This window comes from Canis aureus, chromosome 12, assembly GCF_053574225.1.
Source record: "Canis aureus isolate CA01 chromosome 12, VMU_Caureus_v.1.0, whole genome shotgun sequence".
NCBI classification, from domain to species: domain Eukaryota; kingdom Metazoa; phylum Chordata; class Mammalia; order Carnivora; family Canidae; genus Canis; species Canis aureus.
Window position 1 is genome coordinate 5585063 of NC_135622.1, and position 22142 is coordinate 5607204.

The 22142-nt window shown below is 41.7% G+C and overlaps 2 protein-coding genes across 5 annotated transcripts; both read left to right on the top strand.

The window, feature by feature from the left end:
- The first annotated feature begins 4 nt into the window (after window positions 1–4).
- Window positions 5–20803, top strand: LOC144280435 (histone H3). 4 transcript variants are annotated; one of them, XR_013348841.1, is made up of 4 exons: window positions 5–1928; window positions 14230–14317; window positions 18622–18717; window positions 20379–20803. XR_013348841.1 is itself a non-coding variant. In XM_077842473.1 (4 exons), the coding sequence occupies exon 4, from the start codon at window positions 7050–7052 to the stop codon at window positions 7458–7460; it is 411 nt and encodes a 136-aa protein (XP_077698599.1). In that variant the 5' UTR covers window positions 5–545; window positions 1195–1312; window positions 1816–1928; window positions 6315–7049; the 3' UTR covers window positions 7461–7555. The 4 variants fall into 4 exon arrangements, 3 of the variants coding, with proteins under 3 accessions (XP_077698599.1, XP_077698598.1, XP_077698597.1); XM_077842473.1 differs by lacking the exons at window positions 14230–14317; window positions 18622–18717; window positions 20379–20803 and adding an exon at window positions 6315–7555 and having other exon boundaries at window positions 5–545; window positions 1195–1312; window positions 1816–1928; XM_077842472.1 differs by lacking the exons at window positions 14230–14317; window positions 18622–18717; window positions 20379–20803 and adding an exon at window positions 6315–7555 and having other exon boundaries at window positions 5–1312; window positions 1816–1928.
- On the top strand, window positions 7752–9136 carry LOC144280437 (histone H2B type 2-F). Its single transcript, XM_077842474.1, has one exon. The coding sequence runs from the start codon at window positions 8499–8501 to the stop codon at window positions 8877–8879; it is 381 nt and encodes a 126-aa protein (XP_077698600.1). The 5' UTR covers window positions 7752–8498; the 3' UTR covers window positions 8880–9136.
- Window positions 20804–22142: the final 1339 nt, after the last annotated feature.

Sequence of the window (22142 nt, forward strand, 5' to 3'; positions counted from 1 at the left end):
CCACCCCCACCCCGCGGCTGCCTCTAATCGCTCCTACTTAAAGGATATTGGCCGCAGCCGCCGGCAGAGGATAGATTCCGACGGAAGGCTTCCGAGTTCTGCTGCCGCTGCTGCTTTCGCCTTTGTCTCTGTACGTTTGCGGACTCCCCAGGCCAATTAACTTAGCTACGCAGAAAGGTCTTCCTGGCGGGAGAGGACCAAAGGAAGAGTAGCCGGAGCCGAGAGACGGGCCATCAGGAAGGGAGGGTCACAGCTCCTGGAGCGCGGCTACGTGAAACTGCGGCCGGAGCAGGTCCGATCACTTGGCGGACCCAGAAGGCGATGCCGGGAGCGGCCGCACCTGGGGTGCGGGCGGGGCGCGGGAGGAGAGATCGCCCTAATCTCTCGGCCTGGTCTGTTTGTTGGTATGGGGCGAGGAGAAATCGTATCCTAGGAAAATTGGGCGTAGGAGTATTTGCAAGCCTTCGCCTGGGGCTCGGGGAATCCGACGCGCAGCCATCCAAAGCTCTGCCAAAGAAGCGATATATCCAGAATAGAAGGCAACGGTATTCCATGTCTCCGTTTCTACAAATCCTCTAAACGACTCTGCTCTCAGCCAGAAAGCAGAAACCAAATTGTGTCCCCATTGAGGCCCCACGTGAAGTTCGCAAAGTTTGCTGAATTGGTTATCTCCAGGGGAAATCTCCATTTTTGAAAGTCCTTACCGGAAACCGCCCTGTGAAATTAATTGGAGTCCAGTGATAATGGGATTGTTACTTTACCAGGGCCTTCTGATAGGGGAGTCCACCAGAAGACGTGGTTTCTGCTTCAGAAAGCTCTTTTTTTCTGAGGGATGTGTATTTTTTTTTTTTAAGGAATATATTTATTCATGAGAGACCCAAAAAAGAGAGGCAGACACAAAGACAGAGGGAGAAGCAGATTTCTTGCAGGCAGGCACTAAACCGCTGAGCCACCCAGGGATCCCCAGATGTGTATTATCTTAAATTTTATATCTTTTTCTCTCCTGGCTCTATCTTCTGTATGCTAGTGAATCCCAATACTATATCTTTACCCAGATCTCTGGGCACCAGACATACAGATCTTCCTGGTGGTTCTTTAGTCATTTTAAACCCAAGAAATCTCAGAATGCTTGAACTTCAAAGTTGCAAGGTGTGACTAATGGAGTCTGAGGGAATTCCTTCTCTTCTTCCCCAGCCTAAACCATGTTCTCTGCTCAGTGGATGTTGCCACCGGGCATCACTTAATCCGCACCGTGGGATTCACACTAGATGTCGGTTACAAACATTAAATGAAAGGAATTTGGAGAAAGAAGGTATATTTTAAAAAGTTTTTCTCTTCCAAACAGGCTGTATATTACTGGCATTCTGAGCATTCTGTTCTAATTTTCCTCATAAACCAGAGATAGTGTCCTACTAACATCTGTGGCCAAAGTAATTTCTACTGAAAAAAAAAAAAATCTATATATATATATATAAACCCTTTAAAAATCTTTGCACTATGTATCTTAAATCTCATGAGAATGTGAATAGAATAAAATACATTTCATTTGTATAGCTTTAAACTACTCTGTGTAGGGATGCCTGGGTAGCTCAGTAAGTCTTTTTTAAAAAACTCCGTGTGTAACATATGACCTGAGCCTACTGCATTCCATTGGGATATGTTGCATCAGAAAGCCAGATGTATAAGTTTGTAGGGAAGGGAAGACTTCCTTCTCCCTTTTAGAGTCTATGGCTGGACCTAAGAATGAAGTTCATGTAAGACTGACCAAAAAAAAGAGAAAAAAGTATATATTTTAATATTTTTATGTGTAAACAGGAGTCTTCAGAAGGAAAATGAAGACCTGAAGAAGCTAACAGTAGGCCTGGAAGGTTATCTATACCTTTTAAAACAAGGAATGTGACAAGACAGAGGGGCTTGGGCTAGAGACAGTAAGTTGTGGGACAGTGATGGGGAAACATATGGGGGAAACTAATGGAAGATAAGGTTTATTTGAGTAGATTTGTTCATAACAGATCCATGTCAGCACTGCCTCCCAGGCTCATAATAAGAATGTCCTCTTCCTGGCTGGGAGGGTACCTTTCTCATGGGAAATTTTAGGAGCTGCTTTTAGGTTGGAAAGGGGGACATCAGAGGCCCCCCACACACACCCACACACACACTGTATCTTGATTCAAGTAACTTCGGCTCCAAATAATTAATATACTGAAGTGGCATATTTGGGGGTGGTATGTTCTAAACCCCTGCAAGCTGAAATCTGCTGTAGAGGAGGCAACGTTTTATCTCTACCCTCTTAGCGTTTTTGGCTGGGTCTGATAATTAAATTGACACAAGACCAAATCACCGGAGAAAAGCATACACGTTTATCTGCTCAAAGTTTACTTGACATTGGAGCCCTTATAAGGAAATGAAGACTCAAACAAGCACTTAGAGTTGACTGCTTATGTGCTGAACTGGACAGAGTGGTAAATCATGAAAATGTCACAAGAATGGAAGGGCTTCAGCCAGGGCAGTGAATGGTGGAAAAATAGGAAGATGAAAGTTAGTTTAACAAAATTTGTTTCCACAACTTTCTCTTGGCTTCAGCTCCCCTATTCTTGGGGAAAAGAATGTTATTCTCCCCCTGGTGTAGAGAAGACATCTTCCATATGGGGGTTTTACCTCCTGTTTTTAGGAAAGAAAAAGCAGAGCACACTTCTTGCACCTTCCGTTTTTTCAAGCGTCTTTAGCTCAAAATAATGCATGTGCCAAAGTGGCATAATTTAGGGGTGGCATATGCTGACACTGATGGGGTTCAGGACATGCTACCCCCAAAATATGGCACCTTAGCATATTAAATATTTTGAGCTGAAGAACTCTTGAGAAAAAGACATAAGCGGGAAGGTCACTCTAACCTCCCCCCCCACCCCCCCCAAAGCCTTCTCTCCCTTGAAACAGGTTATAAAAGTCTCCTGTGCCTTTTCTATGTGATTAGAGGGATAGAGAAGGAGGAAAGGAGTGTCTTTATCTCTAAAGACAAAGGGACTTACAGAAAATTTTAATAAACAGGTCTTGCTGCCTCCCCTGGTTTACTAGACTTACCTTGTACTCCTTCACCTACTCCATTTCTGCAGGAGCACCTGTACTTCATCAAACCCAGCTTAGAAATACTCAGGTCTGTTTCTTTGGATGTTCATTTCCTTATGAAGTTCCTTGCTTTACATAAAACATCAAATAAATTTGTGTGCTCTTCTATTGTGATTCTTTGTTGGTTTAATTTACAGACCTAGCCAGGGACCCTAAGATGACTGAGGAATACTTTTTTCTCCCCTATGCCACCTGTCATTGTACAGTACAAGTAGTAGTGTTAAGGTAAAAAGGGGAAGTTTATATCCAATGAGCAAGGTGTTGAGGGAAAGCTCAGAATGGAGCTAAGGAAAGGAGCTCAAAATCCCATGGCTTCTGAATTTGGTTCAGGGCTATTGGCCTGAAAGGAAGATGAAATCATTTCACTCATGTGGAATTTAAGAAACAAAACGAACAGAGAAAAAAGAGTGAAACAAACCAAAAACAGACCCTTAACGGTAGAGAACAAATCAATGGTTACCAGAAAGGGGAGGCAGTGCTGGGTGAAATAGGTCATGAGCACCCAGCAGTGTACGGAATTGTTGGATCACTATATTGTACACCTGAAACTAATAACACTGTATGTTAAACTGCACTGGAATTAAAATTTAAAAATAAAAATTAAAAACAACCAAGAGGAAAGGAAATCAGGGACATGGCTTGACCAACCCACGAACCAAAGATTCAGTCTTATCTTGGGGGTACTTGAAGCCCTGGGGGTGCCTGCAGTCAAAGACTGTGTTATACAAACTGTCTTCCTGGAACATATAGTCCATTACTTTTTTGATAAAACAAACATGCACATAATGTTATATTTTTCTTTTACTTGTTTATTTCCTATAGCATATTTTAAGGTTTATATGTTCCTTCCCCCCACTCTCAGCCCTCAATAATGAAACTTTAAGGCTCAATCTGGAAACTGCAGGTTCTTATTTTTGGTGAAAGCAACTTCAGAGATATTAGTAGGAGATAAATACTCCCTTTTTCCCACAGCAGCAGCAAAACAGGTTTTTCTGCATTGTCAACTGACTTCTGATAGTGTTTTGAGAATGCAAGAGTCATTTGTCCAGTGTGGAGACTAGGTGAAATCAAAGGATTATTGCTCTGAATTCTGTTAACGGTGACTTCTAAGTATTGGGGAGCAAGAATTTCCTGTCCCTTCCAAGGTCCTACCCAGACTAAGCATCAAAATGACATGAGATAGATTAACCAGAGAAAATCAAGTTTAATTTTGTATGTACAAGGAATCCACATGGAAACATGGAAATTCCAAAGATAGGTAAAATGAACTAAGGAGAAGTGGTAGAGGTCTGGGATGTCAAATGGAAGAAATGCAATTCACAGGAAGATAAAAAAAAAGTGGGACATTGAAGACTGATCAAACAGGCCTTGCTAGGTTCCTCCTGGCTACCTCACCTAGTCCATTGTGTAATGTGGTTATCCTTGGTGATAGCGCTCTTCCTAGACCAAGTCTTCTACCTAAGTTCTTACCAGGTAGTTGTGGGGAAGGAAAAGAGCTTTTCCTGAATCTGCTGGGTTTTGATTGCCTTTTAAACTCATAGTAATCTTCACGCCTGCACTTGGCATCTGTAAACTACAGATTGTTCTCTTCTGAGAATAGCCAGGGGACTTGAAATTTTCTTACTCTCTATATTATAAAGGCAAAATACATCCCATGATGGTTAGATTCTATATGAATATACATTGTAGGGGAGCAAAATTTTGCTCCCCCAAAATGTGTTTGTTTTTTGGCCTGTGGATTATTTTAGCCTGATTATTTCTAAGAAACAGAAGACTCAAAGAAGTTTTTGTTTTTGCCTCCCTCACAACTGCTTAAAAGAATTTAGATAGAGGACCTGCTCTAGGAAGGGAACTATCACCATAGATAAGGACTGTATAATATTACCTGGTTGTGGTAGATGGGGAGGAACCTAGCAAAGTCTGTTTGCTAAAATTCCTTCCTATACCCCATTGTTTCTGAGTGGCCCGGCAAACATTTGTTTACCAAAAATTTACTCATTTTCATTTTCTTGTGATGGTCTTTCTTCCCTCTGCACTCCCAGACCCCAATCTCTTTCTTAGCTATGGATGGCATATAAACCTCAGTTGCCTGACTGCCTGGGGACCTCATATTCTTATATGATTTTCTCCTCTTAATCGGTCTCATGTCAATTAAATTCTTAGACCAGCCAAAAAAGCTTGAGGGGTAGAGCAAAGTTTTTCCTCCCTGACAGCAGCTTGAGTATCTTATCTAAATGAATGCCATGGCCAAGAATGCACATGTTAAAAAAGAACTCTGCAAAGAAATGTGGACTGCTTTGGGCTGTCATCCAGACCCCCATGTGGTAGTTTCCTCTTTTGATGGTAATAGTTTAGTGGAAGAGTTTGAGAAACATTGAGAAATCTGATGGCACAGTGGGAAAATTCTCCTTTGCTTTAGAATGTACTGCAAGCCTGATGAAACTGAAAATCTATGATGATTTCATTCTTTTGCTTTAGAATATTATGCGGGCCTTCTTACTTGTCCAGGACAAGCCATAGTTTTTCTGAGACTATTTCTTTATCTGTGAAATGAGGAAAGTAACATCTACTTCACAGAGTTGGGATTAAATGAGATAGTGTATGTAGAAGGATTGTTAAATACTGAGTAGTGCTCTCTATGCATTAGTAATTATTACAAAACAACCACAGGAAAGGGTAACAGTTGTTTCACATCAGTTATACTTTTGCAGGACATCTTAGGTCTCCCTAGAGCAGGGGACTGTGCTGTCCAGGGGACACTTGAAGACATAAAGATAAATTTCTAGGTTGTTTAGTGTTCAGGAAATCTCAAAATAACTTTTAATTTATTTTGCCTTCAGGAGGAAAATGATCATATTGATACCATAAAGTATAAGCTTGTTGGGCCTGATTTTGTCCACAGGTTTGAGGTTTTATAATGTTTGGATGCAATAGTTTTTCAATAGAATGAGCATATGATTGAAAGTTTTATATTAACTTCACAGTTTTAAGATGGTAACCTTACATGACTGTTTTATGACACAATTTTTCTGAGCAATACTTCAAAGCAAATAAAATAAAAAGCAGAGGATATTCAATTTCCCAATAGAGAATAGAAAACTTTAAGTTGAAACTTTTAGATGAAGCTACTTTATTGAAGAAAATGTTAGCAACTCCGTAATCAACGAATAGTTGATTTGCTTTGTTTACAGCGTTTAATCTGATTGATAAGCAAGTTGACTATTCAGAAACTATTCACCATTGTGAAGGAGAAATTAACGTTCCAGGACGTATATTCCTTTATTTAGAAGCGTTTGGTCTACAGGTCCTAATTGGCCATTGATGGATTGAGAGAAGGGAACCGCATTCCAAGGCGAAAAAGCTCAAGAAAAGCGGAAGGCTGTACCTTGCAAGTTGGCGCTAATCAGTACACGACTCCGAGTAGTTAAGAAGTTAAACTTAAATCAATTTTTGGTTCCTTCAACTACATATTTTGTTGAGTCACCGTCATACTGTAATGCAACTAACGCGCTTAGCAGTGTCAGGCGCCGAAGAAATGTTAGCTACGGGCTTGGAGTTACGTAACTATTAACTGGAAATACAGGCTGAAACCTAGTTCATGGGTAGGCTTTTATTTCGAAGGAATCTGTTATATTTTAAATCCCAAGCTTGCAAAAACACTTAAAAATTGCGCTTACCAAAATGACACCAATTGCAAGGAAAGGTCTAAGAAGAAAAACAGCTGGGATCGCTAAGATTACAGAAAAGTACGGAAAGGTGACTATAGGGAAAAGATTAGCATAACAATCTACCCGAATAAATAGGATTGAATCCTGGCCAATGAGATCGCAACCTGGAGGTTCCTAACCCTCCCGGCCCAATCAAGACAGGGCTATATCTATAAATAAGACTGCCGAGCGCTTCTTGAAAAAAGCGGGTAAGGCGCCATGGCTCGTACGAAACAGACCGCCCGCAAGTCGACCGGCGGCAAGGCCCCGCGCAAGCAGCTGGCCACCAAGGCGGCCCGCAAGAGCGCGCCGGCCACGGGCGGCGTCAAGAAGCCGCACCGCTACCGGCCGGGCACGGTGGCCCTGCGCGAGATCCGGCGCTACCAGAAGTCCACGGAGCTGCTGATCCGCAAGCTGCCGTTCCAGCGGCTGGTGCGCGAGATCGCGCAGGACTTCAAGACGGACCTGCGCTTCCAGAGCTCGGCCGTCATGGCGCTGCAGGAGGCGAGCGAGGCCTACCTGGTGGGGCTCTTCGAGGACACCAACCTGTGCGCCATCCACGCCAAGCGCGTCACCATCATGCCCAAGGACATCCAGCTGGCGCGCCGCATCCGCGGGGAGCGCGCCTAGAGCCCCGTTTTATCAGAAGGCCACCTAAAGGCTCTTTTCAGAGCCACCCATGGTTTCACGAGGAGCAGCTGTACCCGCTTCCCGCCTGGCGCGGGTCGTGCCCTGGTGTAGGGGGTCGAGGGATCCGGGGAAACTCGCACGTGTTGGGTAGTGGGATGCTGGAATCCGGCCTGACTTTTCGGACTGGCGCGTTAAGGGAGCAGCTGAACGGCTTATGTTCTACGTCGTTCTTGCCAAACCTGCCCTTAACATGCGTTGAAGTCTAAAACAACCTTTCTGTGAGGAAACTTGCCGGAGGGAGGACCGTGCTCTACCGGCCGTTTGTAACGTTACAAGCCGCCGCCACGGAATACGTAGTACGAATCCAGATGCAGAAATGAAGTGAGGAGGCCCTCACGTGCTTTAGTGTTCATTAAAACACGGAGATGGGAATCTGGGTCTATCCGCCAGTTCTAAGAACTAGGTCCCTGTCTACATGTTGAAGTCTTGTCCTGGAATGACCTAGTACCGAATACCTTCCTCATTGCATAATGTAAGTGGCGCAAACAGGAATAGGAATTTGAGGGAGCTACCTGATTTTTCTTCTGAGACAGTTTAGGTATTCTAAAAACCAAAAGCAAAACGAGCTTCCACAATGCGTAGGGGAGTCAAACGGTGCAAAAATAAGAAAAAGTTGTCTTTGGCTGTCTCTTCAGATCTCTTACGTACGCAAGTCTACGACTGAAAGGTGAAAACCATCCCCAAATATCTCAAACAGGTGATGCTGTACTTTTGCGTAATTTATTGGCTGAGTCTGGGATGGCACACTTTGATTGGCTAGGACGGCATTTACTCTGCTAGCCACTAGGGAAGTGCCAGCCGAAGCTATTATTTACGTGGACTCCACCCCTCTGTGACGATAATGTTGGAAATTAACCAATAAAAGTGCAGTCCTGTGCGAGCCTTCATTTGCATACAGGCTCTATAAGTAGCACGTAATCAAGCCCTTTGGAAGTAGTCCGGATCGCTTTTGGTGTGTAAACGCTGCTATTTGCAAAAATGCCTGATCCAGCAAAATCGGCTCCCGCTCCCAAGAAGGGTTCCAAAAAGGCGGTCACGAAGGTGCAAAAGAAGGACGGCAAGAAGCGCAAGCGCAGCCGCAAGGAGAGCTACTCCGTCTACGTGTACAAGGTGCTGAAGCAGGTGCACCCCGACACCGGCATCTCGTCCAAGGCCATGGGCATCATGAACTCGTTCGTCAACGACATCTTCGAGCGCATCGCCGGCGAGGCCTCCCGCCTGGCGCATTACAACAAGCGCTCCACCATCACCTCCCGGGAGATCCAGACGGCCGTGCGCCTGCTGCTGCCCGGCGAGCTGGCCAAGCACGCCGTGTCCGAGGGCACCAAGGCCGTCACCAAGTACACCAGCTCCAAGTAAGGGCGCGCAAAGGACGCAGTAGAGGCTACTTCACCCCAACGGCTCTTTTCAGAGCCACTTAATTTGTCACAGAAAGGGGCTGTAAGCGCTCGCTAAAAGACTTGAGCTTTTGGGTAGGTGGGGTGGGCCTGTGATCTCGGAAGCGTTTGGGTATGGCGCTAGGTTAGGACCGTGGTTGTCGGAATCTGGAATCTCCCGGAGTGCGATGGTGCCACCTAGTGGCACGGCTCTTACTAATAAACTAGTTCTCAAAGTGATTTTTTTTTTTTAAGATTTTATTTATTCACGAGAGACATAAAGGCAGAGACCGGGAGAAGCAGGCCCCCTGTGGGAAGCCGGATATGGGATTTGATTCCAGGACCCTGGAATCCTGACCTGAGCCAAAGGTAGACGCTTAATCAACTGAGCCACCCCGGCGCCCCTCGAAGTGATCTTACTTAGATCTACGGAGTCCACAATGGGAGCCTACGTACCAGTAACCGAGCAAGCAGGTTTAATGAAGTTTAGTAAAGTTTTTATTTGGGGGAGGGGCTGCTGTTCGACTTGGTTTCTTTGCCCATAAACTGTGAGCAGGTTTCCTTAAGTGAGCTGAACTTGTTTTCAGCGTGCGGATGGAGATCTCCGTCCCCCACTCTCCACCGCCTTAATGTCCTTATTAAAAATGTCTGGGTATCCCAAAACCAATGATGCCCTATGCTTTAGTCCTTTGGTCTGCCAGTAAGTCCTGACCCTAGCAATCCTTGCCTAACTTTCTCAGCCTAATGTCTTAACCAGATAGGGATTTTTTTTTTTTTTTTTGCCTCCCATCCCTTGGGACATTTAATTGGACGCTAACCGGCATTTAGTGGTTAAAGGCCAGGGATGCTGATTAACATACCCTAATGCATAGGGCAGCCCCGCAGCCAAGAATTCCTCTAACATCAGTCCTCAGGCAGTGGTTGGCCAACCCAGCACCCTGGCTTCCTTTCTGTCAGGATTTAATTTTCATTTGGAACAAACTTCATCACCACCTAGCCAACATTACTGCTCTTGGTGAAAGCTGAGCAGACCCCATTTACTGTGATTGCTTACACTCCACAGGAGATGCTCTTTCTCTTCTCCAGGGCAAAGAACTTGTTTCCTCTAACCATTTCCTGGTTCTAAGAGCCACCTTGGTGCTTGGTAAACATTCCCAGGTGCTTCTGAAGTTTCCGAATAGGTTGGAAATGGGGGTTGGGGAGGTGGTTTTTAGTGTTCCCAGGTGTATTTTTAAAATGTTTGGGGTGCATGATGTGCAAATGGCCACAGTTAAAAGGAGATGAATTTCTAAAGATGCCTTAGTTCAAAACTTGCATAACTCAAGACCTTTTGACAGGCTGGTGAATGTTTTACCAAGTAAAACATAGACCCTTAAGGTAAAAGGACTTAGTTTCCAGTTCATTTGTCAAGCTTTGAAACTAAGCTATTCTTGATAAATTTTAAGGAATTTGCTTGACGAGTTTACTTTAAATGAATTTTATTTATAATGGAAGAATTCAAACATCCAATTACAGCTACCAAAAAAAGGGCTGAATATGATTTATTTTTTTCACTGGAAAAAAAGATTTTCCGAGTCATTTTCCCTGGCGAGGGGAATGATTCACTGAGAATTTTAACTTCACAGTGAAATCTTGTACAGCACACTTTATAGTAGGGAAAATTAATAAGGGAAAAGGCGAGGGTGGTCTATTTTCTCAAACCATCAGAGACACCGTCTGGTCTCTCCTAGGATCCTGAAGGATCTCTTTTCCCTGAGGACTAGTGACCATGTTTCTCTTTCTCTTGGCCTTTGGAAGTTGTTAAAGCATCGTCAATTGGCTCACCTAATCAAAAGCTATCAATTACGACGAAAGGATAAACTCCAACACCTCATCCTGAAACCACAGCCTTTTGCCATCTGGCCAAAATTTCCATTCAGTTGTTTGTCTTCCTCAGATCTATGGCATAGCCAAAATGCAGTACACACTGTCCTATAATGCCTCTGAAGTTCCTCTTCCTTTGTGCTTTTGTTGGGTGGTCCTCCTTTAAACTGTAGTACTGTCTTGCTCTCAACTACTCGAAGCCTGTCGACCTACCAGTTCTTCAAAGTGTTGCTCAAATCTCCTTGAAGTCTTCCCATCCCATTCTAGGTCACAGGAAGTCTTTCTCCTTTGAACTCTTAAGGCTTTATTCCTTATGCAATGAATTTGCAATTAACTGTAGCTTTGCGAACAATATAGCCTCCTTCCTCAATTCCTTTTTTTGTTCTTATATTTTCTTGTGTTTGTCTTCCATTAGACAGGGTTTACTTAAGAAAGAAAACAAAAAACAAAACTTCTTGGGAACTTTCACAAAGTTCCAGTGTCCATTATAAAATAGCATCTCGGGCCCCTGGGTGCAACGGACTCTTGGCTTTGGCTCAGGCCATGGGCTCAGTGTCCTGAGCCCCCAGTGGGGCTCTGCACTCAAGCGGCTGAGTCTGCCTGAGATTCACTCTCCTCCTTCCCCTTCTGCTCCTCCCCCCAACTCGAGCTCTCTGTCAAATAAAATCTTTCAAAAACCGAATCTTGGTGAATGTTTGTTGACTGATTGCCCCGACCACAGAATGCTTGGAAACTGGTCTGAAACTGGTAAGTTCACATACTCCAATAAGCTTTTTTTCTCCACTTTTTCCTAAATTTTCTTGGTCCTTTAATCTGAAACATTTATAATAATTACTGACCCACTTAAAAGAACTATTGGAGATTAAAAACTCCTAAAAGGGACAGATAGAGTACTGTACTTGAGTGCTTCCCTTCATCCAATGTATCTAGGTGGCCAAAACAATGAGATTCCACTGGAGCTTTTTCGGCCTAATTCAGATGCTGCTTTTTTTGGTGTTGCAAACAAGGGTGAGGAGGGAGATGCATTCCAGAAGACCAAAAAAATAAAAATAAAAATAAAAAATAAAAAAGGTAGTATGAAGATAAGGAGCTTTAAACATCAGATCGAGTGAGCATTGCAAATGGGCTTGGTCTGGGTCAGGTCAAATGTTATTAAAATTGGGTAGTCATTATTTCAAGGACTGGTGAAAGGATTGTGGTATCTATGTAAACTTACAAACAGGACAGTTTAATCTTGTCATAATTTTTAGATACCTCATTTTAAAACGGTTCATTTCCTACAAGTGATCTAAGAGTCAAAGCATTTACAAAGCATTTAATTCAAGCACAGGACAACAGGTGGGAAATACATTATATGATCTCTTTGGGGGCATAAAGAAGGAGGTACGAAAGAATGTCAATCTTTAACAAGGAAGGAACAAGACGGTTTTAGAGAATTACTAAGTAGTGAAGATTTTTTTTTTACATTTTGTAACAAGAGCTGAACCATCATATGACTTGGCAAAAATTGAAAACTTGATGAAAAGTTTTTAGATCCCATACTGTCAACATGAACAAACTTTTGAAATATAAACTCAGGGCATGTTTTCTTTTAATGTGTGATCAAATTAATATATCAAACATATAACATTAGCAAAGCAATGAGATGGATACAAAGATGTAAATACATCTAATAGATGAGATTACACCAGTATAAAAATAATTACAATTCAAGGAAAAATGTGTTATTCCCAAAAGAGAGTTAAGGAAATGTTATGAGTTAAGGAGAATGATAGGTTGCATCTGGCCAGAGGGTTCAGGAACACTCCATGAGGAGAACTTACATGTGCCAAGTTCTATAAGGGTGATAGGGATATATAGGTGTTTTCCTCCCCGAGTCTATGAGGTTCACCTGGAATATTATTTGTAACCAATATATCAAGTGTCCCCTGGGAATTTTTTTTTAAGTTTTAGTTTTAGCCAATTTTCTGGATAACCTCTTTCAATTTTTTAATCATCTGATTTGGGTAGATGAAATTCTCCATCATTCTATATTCTGTGACTAGAGGCCATTAATTCTATACTCCTACCCAGGTTGTAGCATTTTCCTTTGTAATATATCTATCTCTTCTAAAAAAAATTTTTTTTTAAAGATTTTATTTATTCATGAGAAACACAGAGAGGCAGAGACATAGACAGAGGGAGAAGCAGGCTCCCTGTGGGGAGCCAATGCGGGACTCGATCCCAGGACCCCGGGATCACACCCTGAGCCAAAGGCAGATGCTCAACCACTGAGCCACCCAGGTGCCTCTAAAAATTCACAGACGATTCTATGTCATTAGATTGAAAAGCTCTGGCTTCCCTTCCTGTCTACAAAACAATTCAAGTCATGTTGTTCTTGGCTCACAGCATCTCAAACCCGCTGGAGCTTCATTTACCATCATCCTAGCTTGAGAGGAATTTGATTTTTCTCATTCCCTGTGAGATTCGTTTTCTTTTTGGGGAGGTGACTATAATAGGATGAGTGAATAATAAGCCTTTTCTTAGTTACTCATGATTTATCAGAAAATATTGTTGACTCAAAATATGTCAAGTCTCCAACCATACCTTGACACCTCCACTGCTTCCCCCTGCTGCCTTAAACCACCACCACATCCCAGGAATATTTGCAACAGCCTCCTGACTGGTCTTCCTTCTGCCATCTACCCTCTCTGTTTTCCAGAAAATAGCTGGAGTAAACTTCAAACATGAGTCAGATCCTGTTACTCCCACAGTCTTCTCCCCAACTGAACACTGCCCTGCACCCCCACCACCTGAACCAACCATGGCTACAGAGTAAAGGCTGCATCCTTATGATGGCCCATCTATACCTCCTGTCTTCTCATTCTCCTTTTTGTGTGGTCCACTTCATCACACTTGTTTCCCTGTTCTCCCTGAATATGCCAAGGCCTTTCTACTCGCCATTTCCTCTTCTAGAAAGGCTGTTCCCCAGACACTTGCATGACTGGCTTCCTCGTGTCTTTTAGGTTTCTGCTCAAAGGATGCCTTTACCATCTTATTGGTGAGGGCTTCCCTAAGCTGCTTCTATAACAGAACAAGCCCATCTTCTCCCCAGACCTCATACTTTTTAATTCCCTACTTTTCTTACTTTTCCTCCATGTACCATCTGAAATGAATGTATTTATTACTGAATCAGAGCCTGCTACTCATAAAAAAAAAACTATTTTTTAAAAATATTCTATTTATTTATTCATGAGAGACACAGACAGAGAGGCAGAGATACAGGCAGAGGGAGGAGAAGCAGGCTCCATGCGGGGAAGCCCGACATGGGACTCAATCCCAGGAATCCAGGATCACACCCTGAACCAAAGGCAGAGGCTCAACTGCTGAGCCACCCAGGCATCCCCATGAAAAACTATTCTTACCTGGTTATTGCAACCCCATGTGGTTTCTCTACCAAAGGCCAATTTACCAACTTCTCTTGTATCTAGGTTTGTCCATAACACAAAGTTCTGGGCCAACAAGATGTGAATGGAATTGATATATATTATTTCAGGTTTGTGCCCTAAGAAGGAAAAGGTATGTGCTCCCCTTGCCTTCCCCCCCTCTCCCCACCTTTCCTCCGGCTAGGTTGTAGAGACAATGGCAGGAACTGTGGCAACCACCTGGGATCCAGAAACAGAAATCTTGTGATAAGGATGGCTGAGCTGCTCTCCTGGCCCTGGACCATGACATGAGAGAGAAACAGACTTGTAGCTCCTTTAAGCCACTGTTTTTTAAAGATTTGTTCAAATAAATTAGGCTGTACTCTGACCCATTGTCTGACTCTCTTCTTACCTTCTCAGAGTAAGTTCTATAAAAGCAGATACTTTTTGTTTATTTTTCTATCCCCATCAACTAGAACTGTACCTGGAATATAGTGGGTGCTCACTAGATATTTACAGGCTGAATGGGTTGATGAAGGACAACTAGTTGAAAGGGATGGTGGAGCTTGAAGACTTGGATTTAACAAAAAATGATTGAGTTTGAAATCTTTTGCTCTCTGAATGGGGAACAGCACAATATAGAGTTGAAGGTCTAGGTGAGGTGGCAATAACCACAGCCTACAAATCAGTTTAGAAGCTTCATGGGGTAAATCGTTGGGTGTTTATACTAACCTACACTAATTCAGAAGCAGTCAGAGGGTAAAAGAAAACTTTTGTCTCCTCTACTACTTTCAATACTCTGGCCACCAAATCTGTGGATTTTCCACACCAAGCAATTCTGACACTAACTACCTGGATTTGGCACAGATACCACATAAGGTATTAAGGGCTCAGCCCCATAAGACCTCCCCTTCTTCAGACACTGATCACAATAGTGGGTCTCCAGGTTACCCACTCTTCTGTCAGTCTTGGCTGCAGATCAGGGGCTCCCATCATCCCCTCTTCAGGTTTGATAATTTGTTATAATGGCTCACAGATTCTGGGAAACATGTTTACCAGTTTATGATAAAGAATAAAGGCAAGGATACAGATGATTAGCCAGGTGAAGACGTAGACAGGACAAGGTCCAGAAGGGTCCCAAGTGCAGGAGCTTCTGTCCCTGTGGAGTTGTAGTGTCCACCCTCCTGAAATGTGTATGTGTTCACCAGCGCAGCAGCTTTCTGAACCCCATAGTTTAGGAATTTTTTATGGAGGCCGTATTAAGTAGACATGATGGATTATTGTCTCAATCTCCACTCCTTCTCCTCTCTGGAGGATGGAGGTGGAGGGAGAGGCTAAAAGTTCCAACCTTCTAATGATAGCTTGGCCTTTCTGGTGACCAACCTCCATCCTGAAGTTACCTAGGAGCCCACCATTAGAACAAAAGACAGTTCCCATTACCCAGGAAATTCCAAGAGATTTAGAAGCTCTGTATCAGGAACCAGGGGCAGAGACCAAATATATATTTCTTACTATGTCACAGCTCAGGTCTTGATCTTGGGGTTACAGGTTCAGGCCCCTGCTGCATTTGGCTCCATGCTGGGTGTGGAAGTTACTTTTAAAAAAAAAAAAAAAAGAAAAGAAAAAGATACTGGCTGAAAAGGCAGGGTACTGTACTGGTGATGAGCATTAGTGTTGAGTCCCAGTCTCCCCCACCTAAGAGCTATATGACCTTGGGAAAGTTTCTTTGCTCCTCTGAGTCTCAGTTTCTTCCTCTGGAAAATGAGAAAAATAACAGAACATACCTTATGGGTTTGTTATGAAGATCAAATGAGATCATGTATTTTATGCACTTAGTAGAGTAGCTGGAACATGGTAAATATTTGATCAGTGTTTCATTATTATTATTATTATTCTGGTTAGGAAGGCATTTCCTGCAGAATAGCATCTCCAGAGTGCATTCCATTCCCAACAAGTATTGCTTTAAGACATCTCTAGTGATTTAAGAGTCACCTCCCTAGGTATCTTGCATTGGAGCAATAAGACCTTCTTTTTCTAAAACATCACCTAAGAAGGAAATTCCACAATTTACTTGCCAGGCCTTTGATTATGTAGAACCTTCAAGTATCTGCTATGTATCCTGATAGGAACAAAATGAATTAGAAAACAAAAGACCTTATTTATAGTGTCTGTTACTAGTGCTCTATAAAGACCTATATTTTATGGAAAATACCTTTAAAAAAAAATCCTGATGATGTCTGCAATACTTCCCATCAATCTTCTCAGGAAAAATGAAATACTCATTAAATACTTCTTTCCTATTTCTGATTTCTGAGTTGAAATCTCTGAATTTTGAGGATTTAACACAGAAGCAAGCCACATGAATAAAAATGAGGGCACACTATTCAGTAGCACAGAGAGGTACACACCTTATAACCAAAAGGAGAATATGCAAATATCTGGGAAATGTTTAAGTTAAAATTTTAAAATGGCGGACACCTTTGGCTCAGGTTGTAATCTCAGGGTTCTAGGATCAAGTCCTGCATCAGGCTCCCCACAGGGAGCCTGCTTCTCCCTCTGCCTATGTCTCTGCCTCTCTCTCTCTGTATCTCTCATGAATAAATAAAATCTTTACAAAAAAAATAAATTTTAAAATGGGCTTGATGGAGCCAAGTTGATGATTTATGGGTCAATCATTTCTTCTTGTTTAAAGCATTTCATGTGTTTCCTCTCAGCATTTTCAAGATGAAGCTCTTGTTTTTGCCACTATTCAGGAAGTAAAGTTTCCCCAACAATATAAAGACTTTCTTATTTAAACTACAGTCCAAGGGGATCCCTGGGTGGCGCAGCGGTTTGGCGCCTGCCTTTGGCCCAGGGCGCGATCCTGGAGACCCAGGATCGAATCCCACATCAGGCTCCCGGTGCATGGAGCCTGCTTCTCCCTCTGCCTATGTCTCTGCCCCTCTCTCTCTCTCTCTCTCTCTCTCTCTGTGACTATCATAAATAAATAAAAATTTAAATAAAATAAAATAAACTACAGTCCAAGGAGTAGCAAACAAGGCAGATGATAGTTCTAAGACCTCAAGATTTCTTTTCTTTGGCCAAGAACACATTCTGTACTACGCCAGAAAGAGTAAAGCAGGGAACTAATAAAGCTTAAGCAGTTCTCCAGTATTTGACCTTTGAAGACCAAACATGGATGCTGGCCTACTGTCTCAAGGTAGTAAAGAGGTAATGGCTTGGGAATGGTTAAGTATTTTGAGAGAGAGATTGAGATTTTCATTGATCTTGGGACTTGAACAGCACCAGGCACGCAGAAAAAGGAATTTTGTGGCAAAAAATGGAAAACACAGATTAGTGAAATGAAATAAGGACTAAATTATCTCAGTTGCTTCACATGATCAAGAGCAGTGATTATAAATTTACCAGAAAGTAGGAGGAAATTCATATCACTCTTTTAATATCATACCTTTCTAAGATTCAAGAGAACAGAATATACCTAAAGACATCAGCTTTATTTTGTTTGAGCCTTGTGTAAGTTTTAGTTTCTACTTGGTAGGATTCTAATTTTCTTTATTTTTTTTTTTACGATTTTATTTATTTATTCATAAAAGACACAGAGAGAGAGGGGCAGGGGCAGAGACACAGGCAGAGGGAGAAGCGGGCTCCATGCAAGGAGCCTGATGTGGGACTCGATTCCGGGACTCCAGGATCACACCCTGGGCAGAAGGCAGGCGCTAAACCACTGAGCCACCCAGGGATTCCCGGATTCTAATTTTCTTTGTTTTTTTTTGTTTTAAGATTTTATTTGTTTATTCATGAGAGACACAGAGAGAGAGAGACAGAGACATAGGCAGAAGGAGAAGCAGGCTCCTCAAGGGGAGCCTGATGTGGGACTCAAACCCAGGACCCCAGGATCACCACCTGAGCCAAAGGCAGACGGTCAACCACGGAGCCACCCAAGCATCCCATGATTCTAATTTTCAAATGCATTGGAGGAAAACTCTTTAGGCCAAGAGGGAGTGTGAAACCGAGTTCAGATATAACCCTGAGTAAAAGTTACTCAGTGTTCTTAATATAATTCCCAATCCTAGGGTTGGGACTTAAACCACTTGAATTTCTTTCTGGAGATGTGTTTCATCTGGTTTGACATGTCTAGACTCAAGATCCATATTATAATGCACAGAATAATGAGCAGGAGAAAGGCACATTGATCAACCTGTATATATACCAACCAGAGGGATACTTTCAGCAAATGAATATACCCTTGTTTCCTCAGGCTCCTTTATTCCTCTGCCTGCTGCACTATGAAAAGTGAAGAAAAATTATTTTGCTTATTGAAGTGTCTTTGTAGGGGATTTTTCCCCTGATGTCTTTTTAAGTGTTTGAATTGTTGAATTGTTCACAGTTTCTTTCACATTACTGTTAAGGGACTGGGCAATAGAAATTATTCTTAAGTGAGTATTTTGCTTCTTTCAGAAACAACAAGTATGAGTAGAGAACACAATTTTAGGATTAGCAGGAGAGTTAACCAAGGTAATATTTGAATTTCAATCCTTGGCCTAAAGAAAAAAGGTAAGAAACTTTTTCATTTTCTAAAGGAGTTGTATTTCATGGCATTATGATTGTGGGATGTGTTTAGATGGGAAAGGGCATAATCAATCTTTCTGGATTCGAATATGCATATCATTTACAGTGGAAAAAAGCAGAGTCTCAGGAATTGGCAGACAAGTCAACTAAAACTTGTTAAGGATTTAGAGGATTTGAAGAACATGCTTAACAAAATTAGTCATAACTACCCTTATACCCACACCACCTTGTATCCAAAATAGAAAACGTATATTTCGAATTTACATAAATACTGATGAAAACCAGCCATGTGTAAGATGACAAATGAAAGCTCAACAAGTATTGAAAAAGTTGAAACCATAGAAGCACATTCACTAATCATAGTGCAAGGACATAACTAAAAATATTTCTCCTTGATCTATATACTGTTAGAAAAAAGCACATGGACTAAAGAGGACATATAAATAAAAGCTATATACTTTTCAGTAAACAATAATAATAACAAAGAGAGCATTATAAAAACTTATATGAAGAGGTCAGAGGAAAATTCATAGCTCTATAATACATTTATGAGAAAATGAGAACTATTAAAAATAATGAAGTAAGCTTTTAACTTAAAAGTTAATAAAGGGACAGCAAAACAGGAGGGAAGTAGAGGAATAGATTAGGATAGAAGCAGAAATGAATAGATCATACTTCCCCACTTCCCCCAAATAGAATTAATCAATAAACCCAAAATCTCGTTCTTTGAAAGAAAATTAAAGGATTATTCCTTTGGTAATTTCATATTGAAAGAGAAAAAGTACAGCACTATACCAGCAATGTTAAATATAGAAGATATTTTAAGTGTTATGTGTATTTTGATACATATATTTGCAAATGTAGACAAAATATTTAATTTTTAATACAAGTGATCAAAGTTGCCCTAAGAAAGGTAGAATAACTGAATAAAAATAGCTGAGGGAGAAACTGAAAAGATAGGCAAAGACCTACCCTTAAAAACAGCACCAGGTCCAGAGAGTTTCACCAGACATTAAGGGAAGAGACAATATTTATATGAAAAAATGATCAAAAAAAAAGAAAAAATGATCAAGATAATGGAGAAAGGATTAAAAGCCATTCACTAACAAGGAAAAGACAGCATCAGATACTATTAAGATCAAGTGAAATAAGGGCACCTGGGTGCCGTGGTTGGTTAAACATTCATCTCTTAGTTTTGGTTCAGGTCATGATCTCAGGGTGGTGAGATCGAGCTCCCCATAGGGTTCTGTCTTCTGCATGGAATCTGCTTATGACTTTCCCTCTGGCCCTACTTCCTGCTCTCTCTCTCTAAAATAAATAATCTCAAAAAAAAAAAAAAAAAAGATTAAGTGAAATAACCCCTCCAAAGCAAATAAAAGAGTGTTCAGTAAATAAAACTAATCCATAGAAGTTAGATATTATGGGCCACAATATGGATTTCAAAATGGAATAAAAGGTAATTGGGATAAGAAACTGCAAATCAAAGAGCCATTAAGTGCAGGGTTAAGATTTGAACTCTAGTTAGTTGTACCCAAAGCCTGTGAAATTTTGAGATGTGACTGAATTCAAGTTAGGAAATGACGATTTTCTAAAACAAATATGGCACTTACGATCCCATTGCAAATGCCTATTTCTTCTTTTCTTAGGCCTTTTTCTGTCTTTTCAGAAGAAATGATCTTCAAAGTCACAACCAGACTCCAGAGCTGATTCACTGGAAATCAAGCCACTCTTCCTCAAAATTATCTTCTCAGAGAGGACCACGTTTGGGGAATTTATTTCTCCAGAATGTGTAAACCAATTATTTCTAGTCTTTCTTAGAGATTTTCTACCTTATCAAACTTATCATCTTTAGGAAACTTTCCCTTGAACACATGCTCCCTCTTCACAATTTATTCTTAAGTGGAGGAGGTAAGGAGTATTATGTGCTTAGTGTGAGATGGAGATGAAATGGGCAAGGCAGAAAGTTGAGCTTCTAACCCTTTAGGGGTTTGGACTCCACAATCAGAAACAAACCAAGAAATAAGAAATAAAGTAAGGACAACAAACAATTTTATTGGCTCCCGTTTTACTGGCAGTGCATTAACAAGGAAGTCTATACCCAAAAGACCTTATGGAGGCCCAGATTTTTAACTTAATATAATTTTTTTTTCATCCTGCTTTCCATTGCCTAGCCTAATATACAGTTCTCTTAGGGTCTTTCGGTTTTTATACTATCATAGCTATGAGATTGGTCACTTTCAACATCTACATATTTAATGCAATCCTACTCCAAATCCAATAATCTTCTCAAAAGAATTTGACCTTAGTTTACCACTGTTTCTTTCTGGAGACACTTTCTTCTCTGCTTTTCTATTTCATTGGCTATTTCTTGTCAACATCCTTTGCTACCAACTCTTCTACACAACCTTTAAGATTTGGTACATCCCAGAGTTCAGCCTTAGACCCTTTTCTGTTTGCTATCTGTGCTTTCTGCTTACATTGTCTTTTCTAATCCCATGGCTCTAAATGCCACATATATATGACGACTCTCAAATTTTTATCTCTACTCCAGCATTGTTCTCTGAGCACCACCCATATTCCATTGCTTTTTCAACAATTACACTTAACTATCAAATAGTAATCTTAATATGTCCAATATCAAACCTTTGCTTCTCATTTATTACTCCTCTCTCCCATTACATGAACTTGTTCTTTCCCAGTTCCTGGTCCCAATCAGTGGAATCAATTTATTGCTCAGGCTCAAGCCCAGAAGTTGTTCTGATTCCTCTTTTTCCCACATTCCCTACATCTAATCAATCAGCAAGCTTTTTTGGCACTCCCTACAAAACATATTCCAGATGTGACACTTCTTAACACCTTCACTGCTCCCTAAGTCCAAACTACCATTATTTCTCAGGTGGATTCCTAATTGCTTTTCTTGCTTCCAACTGGCCTGGTGGCAGTGAGGACCGTTGAGCCCCTTCCTGCCAATTCCCAGCTACGCCTCCATCCTATCTGGTTTTCAGGCAGGTTTGGCTATCTTTGGCTTCTGGGGTGGGTGTTGGGGGGCGATTCCTAAATCCAGAAGGCTCTAGGGGTTCTCCCAACTGTGTGGTAGCCAGGAAAGATCTGGAATGGACCCAACTCTTCCCGTTTTACCCCAAACCAGTCGATCGGCTCTGGGGCTTCCTTCTCAGGCTAAGAACAGTCTATTCTGAAATGAGCCTGAACTCCTGTATGAGCTTAGGGCTTTCCCTATGAAGCCTGGAAGATGAGAAACTGACCCACTCTTCTCACAACCAGTTGCTTGTTGCGCTGTCTCCTCTGGGATGTTGTACTCCGTTCTGTAAGCCCTGGATTTTATAGAATGTGCCCAAGAGCCCCTCCGGCAAGGCGGCAGGCTTTGGGGGTACTTTCCTGCTGAGCCTCAA

Coding starts and splice junctions, on each gene's coding strand:
- LOC144280437 (XM_077842474.1), top strand. CDS start 8,499: ATGCCTGATCCAGCAAAATCGGCTCCCGCTCCCAAGAAGGGTTCCAAA.
- LOC144280435 (XM_077842471.1), top strand. CDS start 7,050: ATGGCTCGTACGAAACAGACCGCCCGCAAGTCGACCGGCGGCAAGGCC.